Source organism: Halichoeres trimaculatus, unplaced genomic scaffold (genome assembly GCF_033239565.1).
Source record: "Halichoeres trimaculatus isolate MK-OKI-2021-1 unplaced genomic scaffold, fHalTri1.1 fHalTri1_scaffold_18, whole genome shotgun sequence".
NCBI lineage: Eukaryota > Metazoa > Chordata > Actinopteri > Labriformes > Labridae > Halichoeres > Halichoeres trimaculatus.
In genome coordinates, this window is record NW_027437196.1 from 6,827,138 (window position 1) to 6,844,877 (window position 17,740).

The following is a 17,740-nucleotide window of genomic DNA, read 5'->3' on the forward strand; positions in this document are numbered from 1 at the left end:
ACTTACTGTGAAGAAGAAAAAAAAAACAAGAAACCAGGGTCTGACAGAGGGGGCTGACAGAGACATGTTTACAGTATCAGGCTCAAAGAAAACCATTGTTAGGTCTTAATACTGGTAAATCAGCAGAAACTAGTATCTCTTGTGCTTGCAGCAATATTTTTAAGCATTTAACAGGTAAAATAAAAACATAAATAAATAAAAAGAATAGAGACATGTTTAAAAAATACTGATTTAGTGTCAAAAGAAAAAAGTGAAAGCATTGATTTTTTTCTCAAAAAAGTTGCACTAAATGGCTCTATCGTTTACTTTTTGTTATTGTTTTGCAGACATTTTTTTTCTTTATTTTTTTAAAGTGCAAAAAGACAACACAGTGACACTGACAGACAGACAAACAAGTGGTGAACAAAGTGTTAATTGCACAGATAGTTATGGTGATGTTAATAGCAATGGCTATATATATATATTTTTTTTAAAAATAAAAATGAAAATATAATAATAACAGTAAACACAATAAATAATAATAATAATCATAATAATAAATAAAATAATATTAATGATAATAAAAATAATAATGATACTACTAATAATAAAATCACAAAAAATAATGATGATAATATAACAATATATAACAATAATCACAATGAAAATGATAAAAGCAACATTAAAAACTAGAGAAATAATATTATTATGAAAAATGATAATGAATATAATTATAATAATTATAATAATAATAATAATAATAATAGTAATGATAACACTTACTACAATAAAAGCGACAAAGAAAATAAGATTTATTTATTTATTTTGGAGGGGGGGGGTTATATCTTAATGTACATACACACATTTTTTAGAAATATGTATATGTTTTACAAATGCATTGAAATTAGTGTAACACTGCCTCAGAATCCCCACAGATCTGCCCCTCACCCCAGAATAGCCCAGGATGCATGAGGCACAAGCCCCTGTCTTGAGTATAATAGATATAATTTTGCAGAAATTATTTTTATCTAATAATGTTGAAAAAAAAGAAAATTGATAAAATAAAACCTATAAACCAAACCAAAGCAGTTTGCAGAGTTATTATTTCCAAAAACTGAAAATTTTGTCATTTGATTCCACTTAGGAGAAATTTAGAGGAATTAGCACCCTCTGGTGGCCGTCAGAGGGAGTGTGAACCAAACAAACCTCAGCTCTAAACTTTCAAGTGTTTTTCTTCTTAATGTGTGTGTTTCAGTGTGTCAGGGGATGAGTAACCAGCTGACTCTGCTGGGGACTCGTGAAAATCACTACGAGAACATGGTGAGGATGTACTCCAACTGCTCGGTGGTCCTGGAGAACCTGGAGGTCACCTACACCCTGGAGCACCAAGACCTTTCCTTCCTCCAGGTCAGTGCTACAGTTGATGTTTTTTTTCTACAGGAAGTTGTGAAACTTGAGAAATCTTCCTCTCGTGCAGCTGCAGATGTGAGCAGGAAGCTTTCTCTGAACTCTGAGGATAAACATGGAGTCTGAGGGGAGTCATGGAGTCTTTTCCCCAGAGGGAGATCAGCCTTCGCTCACAGCTGTGTGTGTAACTATGGATCAAACTGACATGAAAATAATCCTGTGTTTTTCGCATCCTCAGTCAATTCAGGAAGTTGGCGGCTACGTCCTGATCGCCATGAATGAAGTCGCGACCATCCCGTTGGTCAACCTCAGGCTGATCCGAGGTCAGAATCTCTACGAGGGTCAGTTCGCCCTGCTGGTGATTTCCAACTATAACAGGAACTTCTCGTCTATTACCACAAACTTCACCAGCGGGCTGAAGCAGCTGCAGCTCAGCAGTCTAACAGGTACGCTCAAAGAAACACACAAAACATGACACAGGCTCAGTCTTCAAAGATTTTAATTGTTTTCACCTTGACTTCCTCGTTGACAGGAAGTCCCCGGTCTCTCTTCAGGGATCACGTTTCATAACTGTGTTTACTGCTCATTGTTTTCTGCCTCATTTCCTTTAACGACCTGCTGAGGAGTGTCTGTGGTGCTGGCAGCAGGCCGCGTGGGCGGAGCTGCTACAACTTTTAGAAATCTTCAGTCAACATGGGATTGAGCTCTGACAGCAGGAAGTAGACCTCACCTGAAGACGTAGACGCCTCACTGTTCATGTACTCAGGATTCTTTCGTAACGATATCCGGTGGATTAACTGTTCTGAGTGTGAGCTCTTTGTTTGTGGCTCTTACATGCAGATACCTGAAGTGTCATTTCATCAGGTTTGTGTGTCCTAAAGAAAAGCTGATGCATCAGAAATCACAACGCTGCTCACACTGTTACGGTTGGATCATCTTTAACAAGGGTGACAAGTTTACAGATATTCTGTATTTTGTGAATCATTTTCTCCAAATCAGCCTGAAATAGTCAAGATGTGAAAACAGAAACATAGTTATCACTCCTCTTTAGGCGTCTTTGATTCTTGCTTGTTGGACTTAAATTGATGCAAAACGACAGAGAAGCATTGGCGACTGACATTGGCAGATAATTTGCAGAAAAGTAAAGGTTTGTTAAGAGGTGAAATATTGGCCGATACTGGAATTAAACTCAGTGTGAAGACGTTACAATGAGAGTCCAGGTGTGGTTCTCTGCAGGAGAGCGGTAGGAGTGAAGGAGCTCCTCTGGCTCTTGTCCACGATCCTCAGAGATACAGTTTATAAGACTGGTGGAAAGAAAAAAAAGGTTGTGGACTAAAGAATCTAACATGAGTTTTCTCAAAAGAGTAGCTTAGCTTAAGCTAACAGAGAGGGCCAGAATGCTATCTCAGAGACCTTTAGACCGTGAGAAACGAAGCCAATGTGAAAAATGCTTCACTTCATTAGGTAGACTTTTCTAGTACCAGGTTGGACCCCCTTTGCCTTCAGAACTGCCTTAATCCTTGGTGGCATAGATTCAACAAGGTACTGGAAACATTCCTCAGAGAGTTTGGTCCATATTGACATGATAGCATCACACAGTTGCTGCAGATTTGTCGGCTGAACATCCATGATGAGAATCTCCCGTTCCACCACATCCCAAAGGTGCTCTATTGGATTGAGATCTGGGGACTGTGGAGGACATTTGAGTACAGGGAACTCATTGTCATGTTGAAGAAACCAGTCTGAGATGATTCCAGCTTTATGACATGGAGCGTTATCCTGCTGGAAGTAGCCGTCAGAAGATGGGTACACTGTGCTCATAAAGGGATGGACATGGTCAGCAACAATACTCAGGTAGGCTGTGGACTTTAAACCATGCTCAGTTGGTACTAAGGGGCCCAAAGTGAGCCAAGAAAATATCCCCCACACCATTACACCAGCAGCAGCAGCCTGAACCATTGATACAAGGCAGGATGGATCCATGCTTTCATGTTGTTGACACCAAATTCTGACCCCACCATCTGAATGTGGAGCAGAAATCCTGACTCATCAGACCAGGCAACGTTTTTCCAATCTTCTATTGTCCAGTTTTGGTGTTGCTGTGTGAATTGTAGCCTCAGTTTCCTGTTCTTAGCTGACACGAGGGTCACCTGGTGTGGTCTTCTGCTGCTGTAGCCCATCTGCCTCAAGGTTGGACGTGTTGTGTGTTCAGAGATGCTCTTCCAGTGAAAATCCCAGTAGATCAGCAGTTTCTGAAATACTCAGACCAGCCCGTCTGGCACCAACAACCATGCCACGTTCAAAGTCTCTTAAATCACCTTTCTTCCCCATTCTGATGCTCGGTTTGAGCTGCAGCAGGTCGTCTTGACCATGTCTACATGTCCTAAATGCATTGAGTTGCTGCCATGTGATTGGCTGTTGGAAAGTAGTGTTAACCAGCAGTTGGACAGGTGTGCCTGATAAGAGTCTTTCAGGTTGACCAAAGTTAGATTGACTCTCGATTCCCAGTATGTCTACCATCAACGATAGGCTTCAAAGCTCAGCCATCAACGTCACAAAAACTACACCCATATTTCATACGCTCTATGGTCAAACGGACCAGTTGAGGAGGTTCTGGTATTTCGGTGCTTTCCTGTCAGAACTTTCCTGGGCTCGTATTTCTAAGAGGAGGCCAAGATTAGACCTAACCTGCAGGTGGAAAACATTGCTTTAGAGTGGTCTCTTGAACTTCAAACCAAAACAGCATCAACAATAGGAAGAGGTGTTACCACTCGTCAGTCTAATCACGACTGAACTGAACAGTTTGAGAGACTTCAACCTGAATTCAACACCTTAACTGATGATATTTCAACCGTCTCTTCCTCAGAGATCCTGAAAGGAGGGGTGAAGATGAGCCACAACCATTTGCTGTGTAACGCCGAGACCATCCAGTGGTCGGACATCCTTGACAAATCCAGCAACCCCAGCATGCTTTTCAAGACGGACGATTTCCCACGGAAATGTATGTAGACTTACCAATAGACTGCTACAGTCTCTGAAGTGTTGCTAAAGGTTATTGTGTTTGATTCAGGTGAGAAGTGTGACCCAGGGTGTATTAATGGCTCGTGTTGGGCAGCAGGACCAGATCACTGCCAGAAATGTAAGCACACACTTTTCTTCCTCCTTGACCTGAGAGACATTGATGAAGCATCAAGATTTACTTTAAACCCCTTTCTGTATCCTCTAGTCACCAAGCTGCAGTGTGCAGAGCAGTGCAGCCAAAGGTGCCGCGGCCCCAAACCCAGCGACTGCTGCAACGAGCATTGCGCCGCAGGCTGCACCGGACCTCGAGCCACCGACTGCCTGGTCAGTTTCTCAAAGTTCACACATCATAGTCTGCTTTGCTAACGTATCACTGCCTCGTCCTGATTCAGTTTGTCTCTTCCTTCTTCTTCTTCTTCTTCAGGCTTGCAGAGCTTTTAACGATGATGGAACCTGTAAAGATGCTTGTCCTCCTCTGACGCTGTATAACCCCAAAACCCACCAGGTGGTCAACAACCCCAACGCCAAGTTCACGTTTGGGGCCACATGTGTCAAGGCGTGCCCACGTACGGACATTAAACCTCCTATAAGAGCAAATCTAACAGTGTTATTCAGCGTTAATGGATGTTTTATTCCAACTGTGGCGTGATTAAGTCTCTCAGTCGCCCCCTGTTGGCAACAGTATGTATTACAGCCGCAGTATCAAAGTGGTTGAAGAGAGGTTTTGTGCTTTTTTAAGGCCTTATACTGTATCTGTAGACCTTAGTGTTTGAGGCCCAACCCCCAATTGTGTCATAATCCTTATGCGATGATTTTCTCATTTCAGAAAGTCTCTTGAAGATCTCTACGATTGCGATTTCTACAACATATGAATATGTAAAGATTTGAAAATTCCCAGAATTTTCCCATTTAATATTTTAAATGCAACTTATTTTTCCTTGAGTACAGATAACTACGTGGTGACAGGTGGATCCTGTGTTCGAACCTGCAGCCCCGGGATGTATGAGGTGGAGGAGGGTGGAGTCCAGCGCTGCAAAGTCTGCGATGGACCCTGTCCCAAAGGTCAAAAAGGCGAGAATTAAAGACAGACGTGAGTACTTAAAAAAAATGTCTGAGTCTTTCTCCTCTGTCTTACAGCCTGTGACGGAGTCGGGGTCGGCCCTCTTGTCAACACGATGGCCGTCAACGCCTCAAACATCGAGCTTTTCAGGAACTGCACAAAGATCAATGGGGACGTCCCGCTCATAGAGACCTCCTTCACTGGGTGAGGAGACAATTATCCAATGACCGCTCAGCTAAGCAACACAGATTGTCTTCTACGAGTTGACATGAAAACAGTTTCAAGTTAGTCTGAAATGTGACAATATGTCAAAGAATTTATGAACCATAAACAAACAGCTGCAGATCAAGAGCAAGGTGAGTCATGCTTCTAAATCAGAAATATCCGCATCTATATGACATTAACATAATCAGAAAAATCACTTATTTATTTGTGAACTTTACGATAAGGTTCCTTGAAGTCTGTCAAATTATAAAACATGAGGATTAAAGATCCCATATCCCATAGTATGCTCCTTGGTAGTAACATGTTTTGGTCCAAAAAGCCAATAAATCGAGCACAGCAGCATTTTTTCCAGGCTCTCATAGCCCCTCTGTTCAGAACGCTCTGATTTAGTGGGCGTGGCCTTCATATGTAAATGAGCCACCGCTGATACCGCCCCGCTCTTCCACGTCACTGAGAGCGGCGCCACGAGCTCCGAGTGCACAATGTTTAGAAAACAGCGAAGCTCATTTATCGTAACATTACAGGCTAAAACAACAAGCTAACTGCAGCTAAAGTTAGCATCCTGAAGCTAACACAGAGACAGGGGGGACACTGAGGAAAAGCTCTTCCATCTGCTCCACAGCTCACAGCATTTAAAATACTCACATTTCCAGGGTCCCAGGTTTGTTGGTGGATGGTTGGTAATGCGCCTGGATTCAGGACCAGTCTATTCACTAGCCCTCTGTTGTACTGTCTGAAGTTGGAAAAGCAGTCGGCCGTGAAGTGACTAGCACACACATGCACAGTTTTTCGGAGTACTGGCACATTTCCTTTATAAATGAATTCCAGACACTTAGTCTTCTCTTCTTCTGAGATAGGAAGCTTGAGCATGGAACTATGTGGCTGTTTACATCCAAAAAACAGAGCAGTGATGGCTCTTCAACTTCGGTGGGGAGGAGATTCAGGGGTATCTGCTCCAGTGGACCAATCAGGTCAGACTTGCTCCTGATAGGTCAAAAAAGGACTTGCTGACGTCGGCAAATCCCCAAAAACCAAAGAGCTTGTTTTAGGTCAGGATTTTACATTCACAAGCTCTACTAAGTACAGGTTTTGTCATGAAATATCACATTTTGTGGGCTGGGAGGAAAGCCAAAGACCCACAAATTTCACTAAAAGACTTAATAAAGTGATTTTTGCATAATATGGGACCTTTAACTTTTGTCAGTTATGACAAAAAATTAATAAATAGGTCATGAAAATGTGGTTCCATCAGTGTCCACTAGAGGCTGCTCTGTGCAGCGAGTAACTCCCCATAGAGGCCTATGTTAAAATGTGTCTTTACTCCCTGTTTTATTTTATAATCCTACACCAAGGGCCGTGGCTGGGTTTTAGAGACAGGCTGGAAGGCCAGTTTGTTTTTTGGACCAATCTAAAATAAGTTGCAGTTAGCATTTCTGATATAGCACCCATGATTTTTGCCACTTCCAAAGCATTTTGATCCGTCAGATTTTTCTGATATTACAAATTTTTGACATTTTAAAGACTGAAGGATCATCCATGAAGGGATAAACAACAACATGTTGATCTTGAAGATTATTTTGTTTCAGGGACGCACACTATAAAATCCCTCCCATGGACCCGGCCAAACTGGAATACTTCAGGACAGTGAAGGAAATCACAGGTAGGTCAAAGCTCAGCAGAAGGGAAAATAAATTCATCCATGGTTCCTTGCAGATGTGGTCATGTTGAGATGTTAAATCTTTGGTATTTTAATTCTTGTTATCATGACTTTTACCTCTGGAGCTTCACATAAAGGTTGTTATCCTGTGTGCGAATATGTTTTCAGGGTTCCTGTTGATCCAGTCCTGGCCGGAGAATATGACGTCTCTGTCCGTGTTTGAGAATCTAGAGATCATCCGAGGGAGAACAACACGAGCGTGAGTCGGCTAGTTTTATTAAAGCCAGTTGTGTTCGTCTAAGAGCATTTTTTAATGCTTGCTGTAGTTTGTATTTGGTGGTAAGATTTTGTTCTGGGAGCTCCCTCTCCTTCCACATGCACATGTGGAATCCCAATGTCTGAGGCGGGCAGAGCACACCCCTTTCTTTGTGCATACATGAGAAGTCAAAGCGTGCAGAGCCTACCTTTTCCTTCTTTTCACGTGCTGATGATAAACAGAGTGAGGGAGAGCATCAGCAAAGACCCCTGGGGTTTGAGCAACAGAGACCCTTTTCAAATTAAACACAGAATAAAAGAAAAGCGAGGTGGGGGTGGGTTGTAAAGAAGTTTGCAGACTAAAGTGGATTAAAAAGAAAAAACATTTTGCTGATGTTCTGTCAGCCAAGCTTGACTTCATGGCCTGCCTGTGTTAAACCTCTCCCCAGCCAGCACAGTCTAGCAGTGGTCAGAGCGAAGCACCTCCGCTGGCTGGGTCTGCGCTCTTTGAAGGAAGTCAGCGCCGGCCGCGTGTTGATGAAAGACAACTCCGAGCTCTGCTACACCCGACCCGACCAGTGGACGCGCCTCTTAAGGTCGAAGGACCAAGTGGTCAGTATGCGTAACAACGCCCTCCCCGAAGTCTGCGGTGAGTCTCTGGATGTGTGGGGGGATCTCTGCTGTAGATAAAAACAGACTAAATCAAGTGAGTCTCTCTTGCACAGAACAACAGAACCGAACCTGTGACCCAGAGTGTACAGACGGGGGATGCTGGGGTCCAGGTCCCACTATGTGTGTCTCCTGTCGGCATTTCAACCGCAGGGGGCGCTGTGTCCCACACTGTAACCTGCTTGAGGGGTGAGCAACCTCAGCATGTTCTACTTGTTTGAAATCTGTAGTACAGACATTTCTTTAGATGATGTTGGCAAACTAAGAAGTTCCTCTGTGTGTGTCTGCAGAGAGCCCAGAGAGGTGGAGGTGAACAGCAGCTGTGTGGAGTGTGATCCCGAGTGTCTACTGCAGAGCGGGACCCCGACCTGCCGGGGCCCGGTTAGTCTGTGTTATGTTTTGTGCAAGTTCCATAGTTTCCCTGCAGCTTTAATGAAGAGACCATATTCATTATTTAAAAAAAGGGTCTGCAGGAATTTTCATGACTTGTTAGTACACAAGGGCTCAGTGCCAGCGGCAGCACACACCCACTGCCTCCGACCGCAACTACATGAGCCCAGCAACCACCTGTAGCATCATGTTTCTACGTGGAAGAAGCTTCAGAGCTGTGCATCTGACTTGGCATGTTAGCACAAGCTAATCATTGGTATTTGACACATACCTGGTTAGCAGAAAGCTAACTTGGGCGAGTAAAAGTCAAACCAAGCTCCATCCTCGTTAGGAAAAAAAGCTTTATGTGTTTGGCGTTTCGTGTCACTTTGGTTGTGTTTTTTCCCCTCCGTGCTACATCCACTATCCTAGCCACTCAGGATAGCTTCTGCTACTTGCTAATCAATATGCAAAGCTACTCTCACTCTGGGCGCTCTTGGTTGGCTGAGGTAACTACACTTACTCTCTGCCCAGAAATATCCTCATCAACATACAGGCAGAGGAGAGGGTTCAAGGCAGACACAGACACTAACACACTTTTGAAAATCCTGCAGACTCTATCTTTAATTAATACAACAAAAAACTAGAAAAGCACTCAGAGAGCGCAGACCTCCACCAAGCGTATTGTGATTGTCACCAACACTTTAGTCCGACTTTAATGTTATACTTCCTTTCAGTAGACTGTCTGCTACAATTTGGTGTTAGCTGCAGGTTTGTACGATAATTTGTTTCCTGACAGTGTTGAAAATTAGGATGACCCAGTACATATTTCATATTCTGGATCTTAGTATCCAGAATATTACCAGGATCTGGATCGTACTTTTACATCTGTCAGAAATTATGGTGACATTGTCTTGTATTGTTTTGCAAAGCAATTTGACCATTTATGGTGGAGTTATATACACATATGGTGAAAACGGCCCTATCTCACAATGATAAAGAATCCTTTAAAAGAATCCTGGATCCAGACAGGGATCTGGATCACTTCCAAAATTTTATCACTTCTTCCTTATCCCATTTGGAACATTTCCTGAAAATTTCATCAAGATCTGTTTGTTACTTTTTGAATTATGTTGTTCACAGACAAACAAACTCTCCCAAAAACATAACCTCCTTGGTGGAGGTAAAAATCTGAGGCAGCCACGCCCCCTACAGGAAAGAGGAAGGAAGGACAAAACTGACACCTGTCACTTTAAGATATTGTGGAAATAACCTCACACCTCTCCCCTCTTCAGGGTCCAGACCAGTGTTCCCAGTGCGCACACTTTAAAGACGGTCCACACTGTGTCCCTCGCTGTCCTCACGGCGTGATGGGAGACAAAGACCTGCTGATCTGGAAATACCCTGATGGGACGGGACAGTGTCAGTCCTGCCACCTGAACTGCACTCAGGGGTGAGGGTCCTGCAGCTGATTGGTCGTTTGGAGCCCAGTGCCATCTTTTATTAAAAAATGACTCACACTTTATTCTTTGTGTGTCTGCAGGTGTACTGGACCTGGACTTTCTGGATGTAATGGGTAAAAACAGCAACTTCAAAAGTTTCAGAGATAAAATGCTGTAACATGTAACATCACTTTAAAAAATACAGAAATATCCCTTTAAGGAGGAGAAGGATGTAAAAGTACATCCTGTTTCTTTTGTCTCCTCACAGCGATCACTCTCACTCCACGTTGGCGGCGGGAGTGGTTGGAGGGCTTTTGGTCGCTGTCATCGTGGCACTCATCATCTTTGTGCTGACGCGGCGACGCCGGATTCGGAGAAAGAGGACACTGCGCCGCCTCCTTCAGGAGAGAGAGGTGAGTGGGTCAGTTTTTAGTAGAGACTCCAAGTTTGCTGCTCAGGTGTGACGTTTTTAACTGTGCTTCCTGAAGCTGGTAGAGCCGCTGACGCCGAGCGGCGAAGCCCCCAACCAGGCGCTGCTGAGGATCCTGAAGGAGACGGAGTTCAAGAAAATCAGGGTGCTGGGCTCAGGAGCTTTTGGGACTGTGTACAAGGTGAGAAAGATTTTCACTGTGTGAGTGTGACAGAGAATAAAGGAGAAATAAGAAGAAATGAATTTCTTTACTGTTGTTTTTATCATCTTTGGTTCAGGGTCTGTGGATCCCTGAAGGAGAGAACGTGAGGATCCCAGTGGCCATCAAAGTTCTCAGAGAGGCGACTTCACCCAAAGCCAACAAAGAAATCCTGGATGTAAGAGACGTCTTCATTCTCAGTCTACTCTTCGGTTTTTGTTTTCTTCTCCTCCGTGAAAAGATGAAGGTCAAAGGGTTTAAGGTCAAAGAAATACACTTACTGGCCACTTTATTAGGAACACCTTGCTAGTACTGGGTTGCATTGAGTTGCTGCCATGTGATTGGCTGATTAGAATTTTGTGTGAAGGAGCAGTTGGAAAGGTGTGCCTAATAAAGTGGCCGGTGTGTGTATATTAAAGACATCTCCCAGTGATTGTGGACTTCATTGTGACTTCTTCTTTTGAATAATTTATTTGTGTATGTTCACAGGAGGCGTTCGTGATGGCGAGCGTGGACCACCCCCATGTGTGTCGTCTCTTGGGAATCTGCCTCACGTCGTCGGTCCAGCTGGTGACTCAGCTCATGCAGTACGGCTGCCTGCTGGACTACGTGCGGCTCCACAGGGAGCATGTTGGGGCCCAGTGGCTCCTGAACTGGTGTGTCCAGATCGCCAAGGTGGGCACAGATAACGCTTATCGTTAAAACCTGCTGTCTGTGTGTTTCCCTCTCTGCCCGGGGCGTCGTCTCTGCCTGCAGCTCACGTTAAGCCAGCTGAGGCCTATTAACCTGAACACAGCAGGGAAGTGTGTGAGTGTGTGTGTTGGTGCAAAGGTACTTTCTGCATCTTGTTTGGATCTTAAATTGCTGGGAAAATCACAAACAACAAGGTCACAGGCTTAGAGTAAATCTTCATGATGCAAGTTAACTTCATTAGAGCTTCAGGAAAATCTCCCTAAAATAATCAGTTTGTAAAATGAAAAAACAAACTTTCCTTTTCTCTCATTCTATTGTCTTTTTCTCTTTTTAAAACTTTGATCTTATTCTTCAACTTTATTCTCTTTCTATTTCTTTGAGCTTATTTTATTGTTTTTTTTTTTTTTGATGTTGTTGTTTTTTTTTTAATTTAGTCTTTTGGCTCCGTTCCATCACAGTGAACGGATCCTGCTCCTTCGTGTTGCAGGTAAAATGCAGCCATCTTCTTTTTGACGGACCCGGAACTGTGACGCATGAATTTGGCGGAGGAAAGATCGAGCCGGACAGGAAGTCGTGACCGGAAACTGTATAAAAACACCCAGTGACTTTCAAAATAAAACAGACCATGTCAAAATCAGTTCGTATTTAGCTTGACTATGACGATAAACGGACATAATGAGCAGAACTAGACCAGGGTCCGTATGCATGACAAGCCGAACTCGCAAACCGATGAGGCTCGATGCTGTTAGTTTTACAAGTTTGGGTCGCTTTGTTTGCCTAATCGACTCACTGATAACTGCTGTTTGTGTAGTCTTGTAACAAAATCTCAATTTCTCCGGCTAAAGTTTGTCTTTCTTGATCGACTCTCAGTCACAGTAGCTACGGTTACATGAGGAGTTTTTCGTCTTTCCAAATGGAATTTTTCTGAATGACTTTTCCGAAAACACTAGTTTACATGGAAAGGAATATTCCAATCTCTGGTCTACATGCGCCACTATAATCACATAGAATACTCAATGGGCATGCGCAGAAAAATGTAAACATCACCAGCAGTCCAGTGCTGACTGCTTGTCACCTTTTTTTAAAGTTGAGGAACGTCTCTAGTTGCGTCTTACGTCATATCTGAGCATGCGCTGAAAGAACGCACCCTGACAACTTTTCATTTGAGTGGATATATGATACCTCAATCGGTTTGAGGAAAGGAATATTCCACCCCTGTGAAACCGATTAAATGTCCATTCGGATTAGCACTTTTCTTTCAGAATGAGGTGTAAACAAAGGTTAAATTCTATCTGTTTGAGCAAATAAACCGAATGCAAGCCGAATGTTTGGGTCCATGTATACGTGGCTACTGTTACCAGTGGCCGGTTTATGAGTGGTAGACATGAGCAGTTTGAGTTTATTAGATGGGGTTTTCCTGGAGGTTCCTCTAATTATTAAGCAATCTGCACCTGTCTCTCTTTCATGGTGTAATTAGTTAACGATTATTTACAGTTGTGCATGCGGCTAACGCTGCAGCCAAACGGGCCGTTCCATAACAGAACGTTAGACTAAAGGTCCTGACATGCATTTGGGCCCAGGAGTCAACAGTTTTGAGGTTTTACAGCCCAACGTGAATGAAGAGAGACTTATCAATGTAGCAGGAAGTGCAGGACCTCCTCGGTCTGTGACTCCAGCTGTCTGTCAGTCATGCTGTTTGATGGACTGACAGACAGCTGGTGTAAGTTGACAAATGCAGTCAAGACACAGCGCAACAGAGTCGCACTGCAGTCGTATCTGGTGAATTTGAGGCGTATTCTGTTTTTTATTTTTATTTTAGGGGGGTTTATTTTATACTTTCGCTTTAATTTCATTTAATTGTTTCAATTATTTTCTGTTGCTTTGGATTTCATTCAGTGACTTTAATGTCATTCCTTTGCTTTTTCTATTTCTATTATTTGTTTTTTTTCTTCAAATTTTTTGCATCAGTCTCATTCTATTGTTTTTTGTTTTTTTCATTTTTTGCTTTTATCTTGTACTTTTGCTGTGATGCCATTATGTTGCTCTGATCTCATTCAAATATATGATCTGATTTTATTATTTGTTGTTTCATTTGTTCTCATTCTTTAAATTTTTTTTCTTTTTGGGGGTAAAACCTGTCTTCTGCTTTGATCAGTATTTTTTGTTTTTGTTTTCTTCTCATTCTTTTGCTTTAATCTTAACCAATCTCTCCAATCTTATTCTATTGATTTTATTTTTTTCCATTTTCTTTTTTTTTTTTGCTGCTTCAGTCTCATTTTATTATTATTTTCTTCTTTCTTTTATATTCTTCTTTTGTTTTGATCTTATACTTTTGCTTTAATCTCATTACATTTAAACAGTAAAACTTGTCTTTTCTTTTGTGAAATCAAATCCTTCATCCCTCAAACACAAAGACTGATCTGACTTGTTGCTAATACATTCACCTCCACCCCACACTGAAACCTGTGTGTGTGTGTTTCTGTGTGTCTGCAGGGGATGAACTACCTGGAAGAGCGCCACCTGGTGCATCGAGACCTGGCAGCGAGGAACGTCCTTGTGAAAACTCCAAACCACGTCAAGATCACCGACTTCGGCCTCGCCAAGCTCCTGACGGCTGACGAGAAGGAATACCACGCTGACGGAGGAAAGGTAGGAGCTGTGATCTGTAGACCACACCTGAACAGTGACTGTCCAGGTGAGCAGGATGATACTGTAAGCTTGAATTCAAGGTCCATGTTTGTCCCTCTCTTCTTCCTGTAGGTTCCCATCAAGTGGATGGCGTTGGAGTCTATCCTCCAGTGGACCTACACTCATCAGAGTGACGTCTGGAGCTACGGTGAGTCCACCTCAGGTCAGGTCTTTGTTAATCCTTCCTAAAACAGTCAACCAGACCTGATAGTGATCCTGTCCTGCAGGTGTGACCGTGTGGGAGCTGATGACCTTCGGATCCAAACCCTACGATGGGATACCAGCCAGTGAGATCTCCTCAGTGCTGGAGCGGGGAGAGCGTCTTCCCCAGCCTCCAGTCTGCACCATCGACGTCTACATGATCATGGTCAAATGTAAGAGCTGGACGCAGCAACAAGCTAAAGAGCTAAAGACAGGGGCAACTGTAAACATCTGTAAACTGTAAACATCTCTTTCTTCAGGTTGGATGATTGATCCGTCCAGTCGGCCCCGGTTCAGGGAGCTGATAGCAGAGTTCTCCAAAATGGCCAGAGATCCCTCCAGATACCTGGTTATACAGGTACATAAAGAGGGAGGGAGAAGGAGAGGGAAGTCTTAAAGACGAATACGCTGATTTATCACAGATTTAGTCTTATTTTGGTGGTTTTGTCCTTAAATTCATGCCTAATAAGTTACCATCTGAGATAAAAATAATAGAATGAGATTAAAGGAGGGAATAAATCAGCTGAGGAGGACGAAAATGACATGACAGTTTTAACAAGTCTTGGGGGGATGGTAAATAAAAAAAAAGTATAAAATACAAGCTGCTCAAATGATTTATTTTTTTAATCCCCTATAAAAAATAATAAATTAAACACTAAGTCAGTTTTTTTCCCCAGATAATTTTTATTTATGAACATTTTTTTCTTAATAATGAGAAGATTTATAAAGAAGAACTTTTTTTCCTCAGTTTATTACTTAAAAATAGCCCAAACAACACGTTTTTACACAGTAAGACGAAATCTTCTTTAATATTTGAGAAATACAGTCCCATAGTTGTTGTTAGAAATCCTTCACAGCTGGATAAATCAGGACTCCTTCTGGAGTTCAGCTGTGTCCATCATCTTTGGTGTTCACGTGCAATGGATCTTGGGATACGTGAGGCTGCGAAAGATTCACCGAAGGAGGCCGTATTCGTCAGCCGCATTTGGAGGAGCCTTTGAAATGGGACGGCCTTTGACGCACTGCTGTGATGTTATCAGTCTTAAAATTCAGCCCTTGTAGTTTGCAGCTGCTGAATTGGGACACAGCTGTAGCGTTCTCCCCCTGCTGGCTGTTAGAAGAATTGCTTCACCTTTCAGTCACTTCTTTTATCCCACGTTTTAAACTTTTGTTTGATGGAAAAAATAACCAAATTTCTGTTTTATTTGAATGAAAAAACAACAGACTTTTTATTTTTTTCAGTATGACCATAATCTAATCTGAGTCCTGTCTCAGGGGGACCTCCCGAGTCCGAGCGACAGCAGGTTTTACTCTCGCCTGCTGAGCTCAGACGACATGGACGATGTGGTGGACGCAGATGAATACCTGCTTCCTTACAAAGGGCTGGACAACAATGACAACCGCCGCTGCCACACCTCGGTACACACACACACACACACACACACACACACTTGGAGAGCTCACCATGTCTGATTTGGTGTTTTCTGCCTTTGCATTTAAATGCACCCATCTGAAATCTCCTGCCTTGAAAAAAATTCAGGCAACCAATCAGCATTCGTACTCTTTATGAGGATAACGTTAGAACTTAGAGGCTGAATCTGTTTATTTTTATGCAACTAAATTCAAAACTTTGCTCAAAAACATCATGGGACGCATAGAAAAGTTCAATCATAAAGAAAAAATGTGATTCTTACCTGAAAACCTTGTCTGTCTACTTTTTTTTTCGTCAGAACGGTCGTCCAGTCAGAGAGAACAGCATCGCCCTGCGCTACATCTCTGATCCAACCCAAAACTCAGCTGAGAAAGAAGACTGCAGCGGTCACGGTAAACCTCTGAGAAAACTCACGAATAAGACGTCCATTAAGATGAATCACTGATCTGAAAAATCCCTTTTTTCTCGTTTCAGAGTACATGAACCAGAGTATGAGTGACACCAGCCGGAGCAGCAGGCTGTCAGATGTCCTGAATCCAAACTACGAGGACCTGAGCCAGGGCTGGGGTGCCACCTCGCTCCCACCCCCTCTCGGGGATCCTGGCAAGCCTTTTTCGAGGGTTCCTGAGGGACCAGAGTATCTGAACACTGCTCAAAGCTCACTTCCCTTAGCTGCCTGCGACAGCCTCGATAACCCTGACTACCAGGCTGACTTCCTGCCACAGGCCCCGCCTTCTTCTGTCAGTAACACCACGTTAACGAGGAACGGACTTTTCCTCCCAGCAGCAGAAAACCTAGAGTACCTGGGTTTGGGGACTGCACTTCACGCCCCTGTCCGCTAGGGGGCGACATCTACCTGCCTTTCACTGAAACTGTGAGGCTCTGTGGAAATACAGACTTTAATTGAGACGGTATTTAATTTATGTTTTTACTCTGAAGTGTCGCGGGGAATGCTGACCGAGGAGCGGCATCTCAGACAGTTTCTGAGCAGTGACTTTTTAGATTCTTGAATTTTTACTTCACAAGCAAAAGGATTGAAAGACAAAACTGCCAGGAGACGTAAGGACAGTTTTTTGTACAAATGGGTTTTAAAATGGAATGTTAAAGCACTACAGCATGTTTAATCATCTTCTTCTCGTCCATTTTTCTCTTTTTTGCATCAAAAAACTGGAAGCACTCTGAAAGTAAAATAAAATCTCACACAAAACAAAATCTCAAAACAGAAATAAGACCAAAGATTAAAAACTGGAGCAAGCACAACACGACATGATCGCTTTTCTACAAAAACTGTGAATAAAAATAATAATTTGATGGTTTACATACTTTTAATCATTGTTGTGAAAGAAACAACTGGAAAGAACTCAGACACTGTGTGAATAATCCTCCAGCCATCAGGTATCAGGCACAGTGGCGCCCTCATGTGGTGGTCACAAACACACACACTGCAGCATTAATCACTTACTGTGATTGCACTGAACTTCTAGAAACGACACTGAGGATTTGTGATGAATGTGTTTTGTTGTGTAGCATTTTTAGTTTGGATGTTTTTAAATGTGATGTTTGATTTGAGAACTCTTGAACAGGGTAAGCTAACATGCTAACAAGCCTTCCTGTCAGAGGAGACACTTGGAAGTTGTAGTTTCTGTTGGTGACGCATCTTTTATGGTGAATCTGCATGATAATGTGACACGGTGATTAATTAATCTGATTTGGTTTCTCAGTTCAACATTAAAGACCATGTGAGGACTCTCTAAATGATCCTGAAATAGTCTCAACTTTCATGTTTGATATGAAAAGATGCTATGAGGAGGATCTGTTTTAATTGCACTCCGTCGCCACCTTCTGGCCCGGAGTCTCCGCACACTGTGGTAAATTACTTTTAGCGAGGCGTGTGTTTGTGTGGGATTAAATGGAGATCGGATCAGAACAAATTTTCTTGGTTTAAGACAACTTTTTACTGGGTACTACGCGCTGAGGCAAGGTATTTATCAGTACAGTTACGTAGCTCTACGG

General features: G+C 42.8%; 1 protein-coding gene across 2 annotated transcripts in view; it reads left to right on the top strand.

The window, feature by feature from the left end:
- Window positions 1–17,551, top strand: part of LOC141807370 (melanoma receptor tyrosine-protein kinase-like) — a 38,875-nt gene extending 21,324 nt beyond the window's left edge. Inside the window, exons 2-27 of one of the 2 annotated variants that reach the window (XM_074693334.1) lie at window positions 1,235–1,386; window positions 1,625–1,832; window positions 4,253–4,387; window positions 4,457–4,525; window positions 4,613–4,731; window positions 4,832–4,973; window positions 5,356–5,469; window positions 5,545–5,671; window positions 7,279–7,352; window positions 7,518–7,608; window positions 8,054–8,253; window positions 8,330–8,462; window positions 8,564–8,654; window positions 9,938–10,095; window positions 10,186–10,218; window positions 10,353–10,497; window positions 10,573–10,695; window positions 10,793–10,891; window positions 11,203–11,388; window positions 13,900–14,055; window positions 14,167–14,242; window positions 14,322–14,468; window positions 14,556–14,653; window positions 15,571–15,714; window positions 16,026–16,119; window positions 16,202–17,545. In XM_074693334.1, the coding sequence (XP_074549435.1) occupies window positions 1,235–1,386; window positions 1,625–1,832; window positions 4,253–4,387; window positions 4,457–4,525; window positions 4,613–4,731; window positions 4,832–4,973; window positions 5,356–5,469; window positions 5,545–5,671; window positions 7,279–7,352; window positions 7,518–7,608; window positions 8,054–8,253; window positions 8,330–8,462; window positions 8,564–8,654; window positions 9,938–10,095; window positions 10,186–10,218; window positions 10,353–10,497; window positions 10,573–10,695; window positions 10,793–10,891; window positions 11,203–11,388; window positions 13,900–14,055; window positions 14,167–14,242; window positions 14,322–14,468; window positions 14,556–14,653; window positions 15,571–15,714; window positions 16,026–16,119; window positions 16,202–16,569 (3,482 nt within the window). In that variant the 3' untranslated portion in view covers window positions 16,570–17,545. Of the gene's footprint in view, window positions 1–1,234; window positions 1,387–1,624; window positions 1,833–4,252; window positions 4,388–4,456; window positions 4,732–4,831; window positions 4,974–5,355; window positions 5,470–5,544; window positions 5,672–7,278; window positions 7,353–7,517; window positions 7,609–8,053; window positions 8,254–8,329; window positions 8,463–8,563; window positions 8,655–9,937; window positions 10,096–10,185; window positions 10,219–10,352; window positions 10,498–10,572; window positions 10,696–10,792; window positions 10,892–11,202; window positions 11,389–13,899; window positions 14,056–14,166; window positions 14,243–14,321; window positions 14,469–14,555; window positions 14,654–15,570; window positions 15,715–16,025; window positions 16,120–16,201 lie in introns of both variants that reach the window. The other variant, XM_074693333.1, reaches the window with a different exon arrangement.
- The last annotated feature ends 189 nt before the right edge of the window (window positions 17,552–17,740 follow it).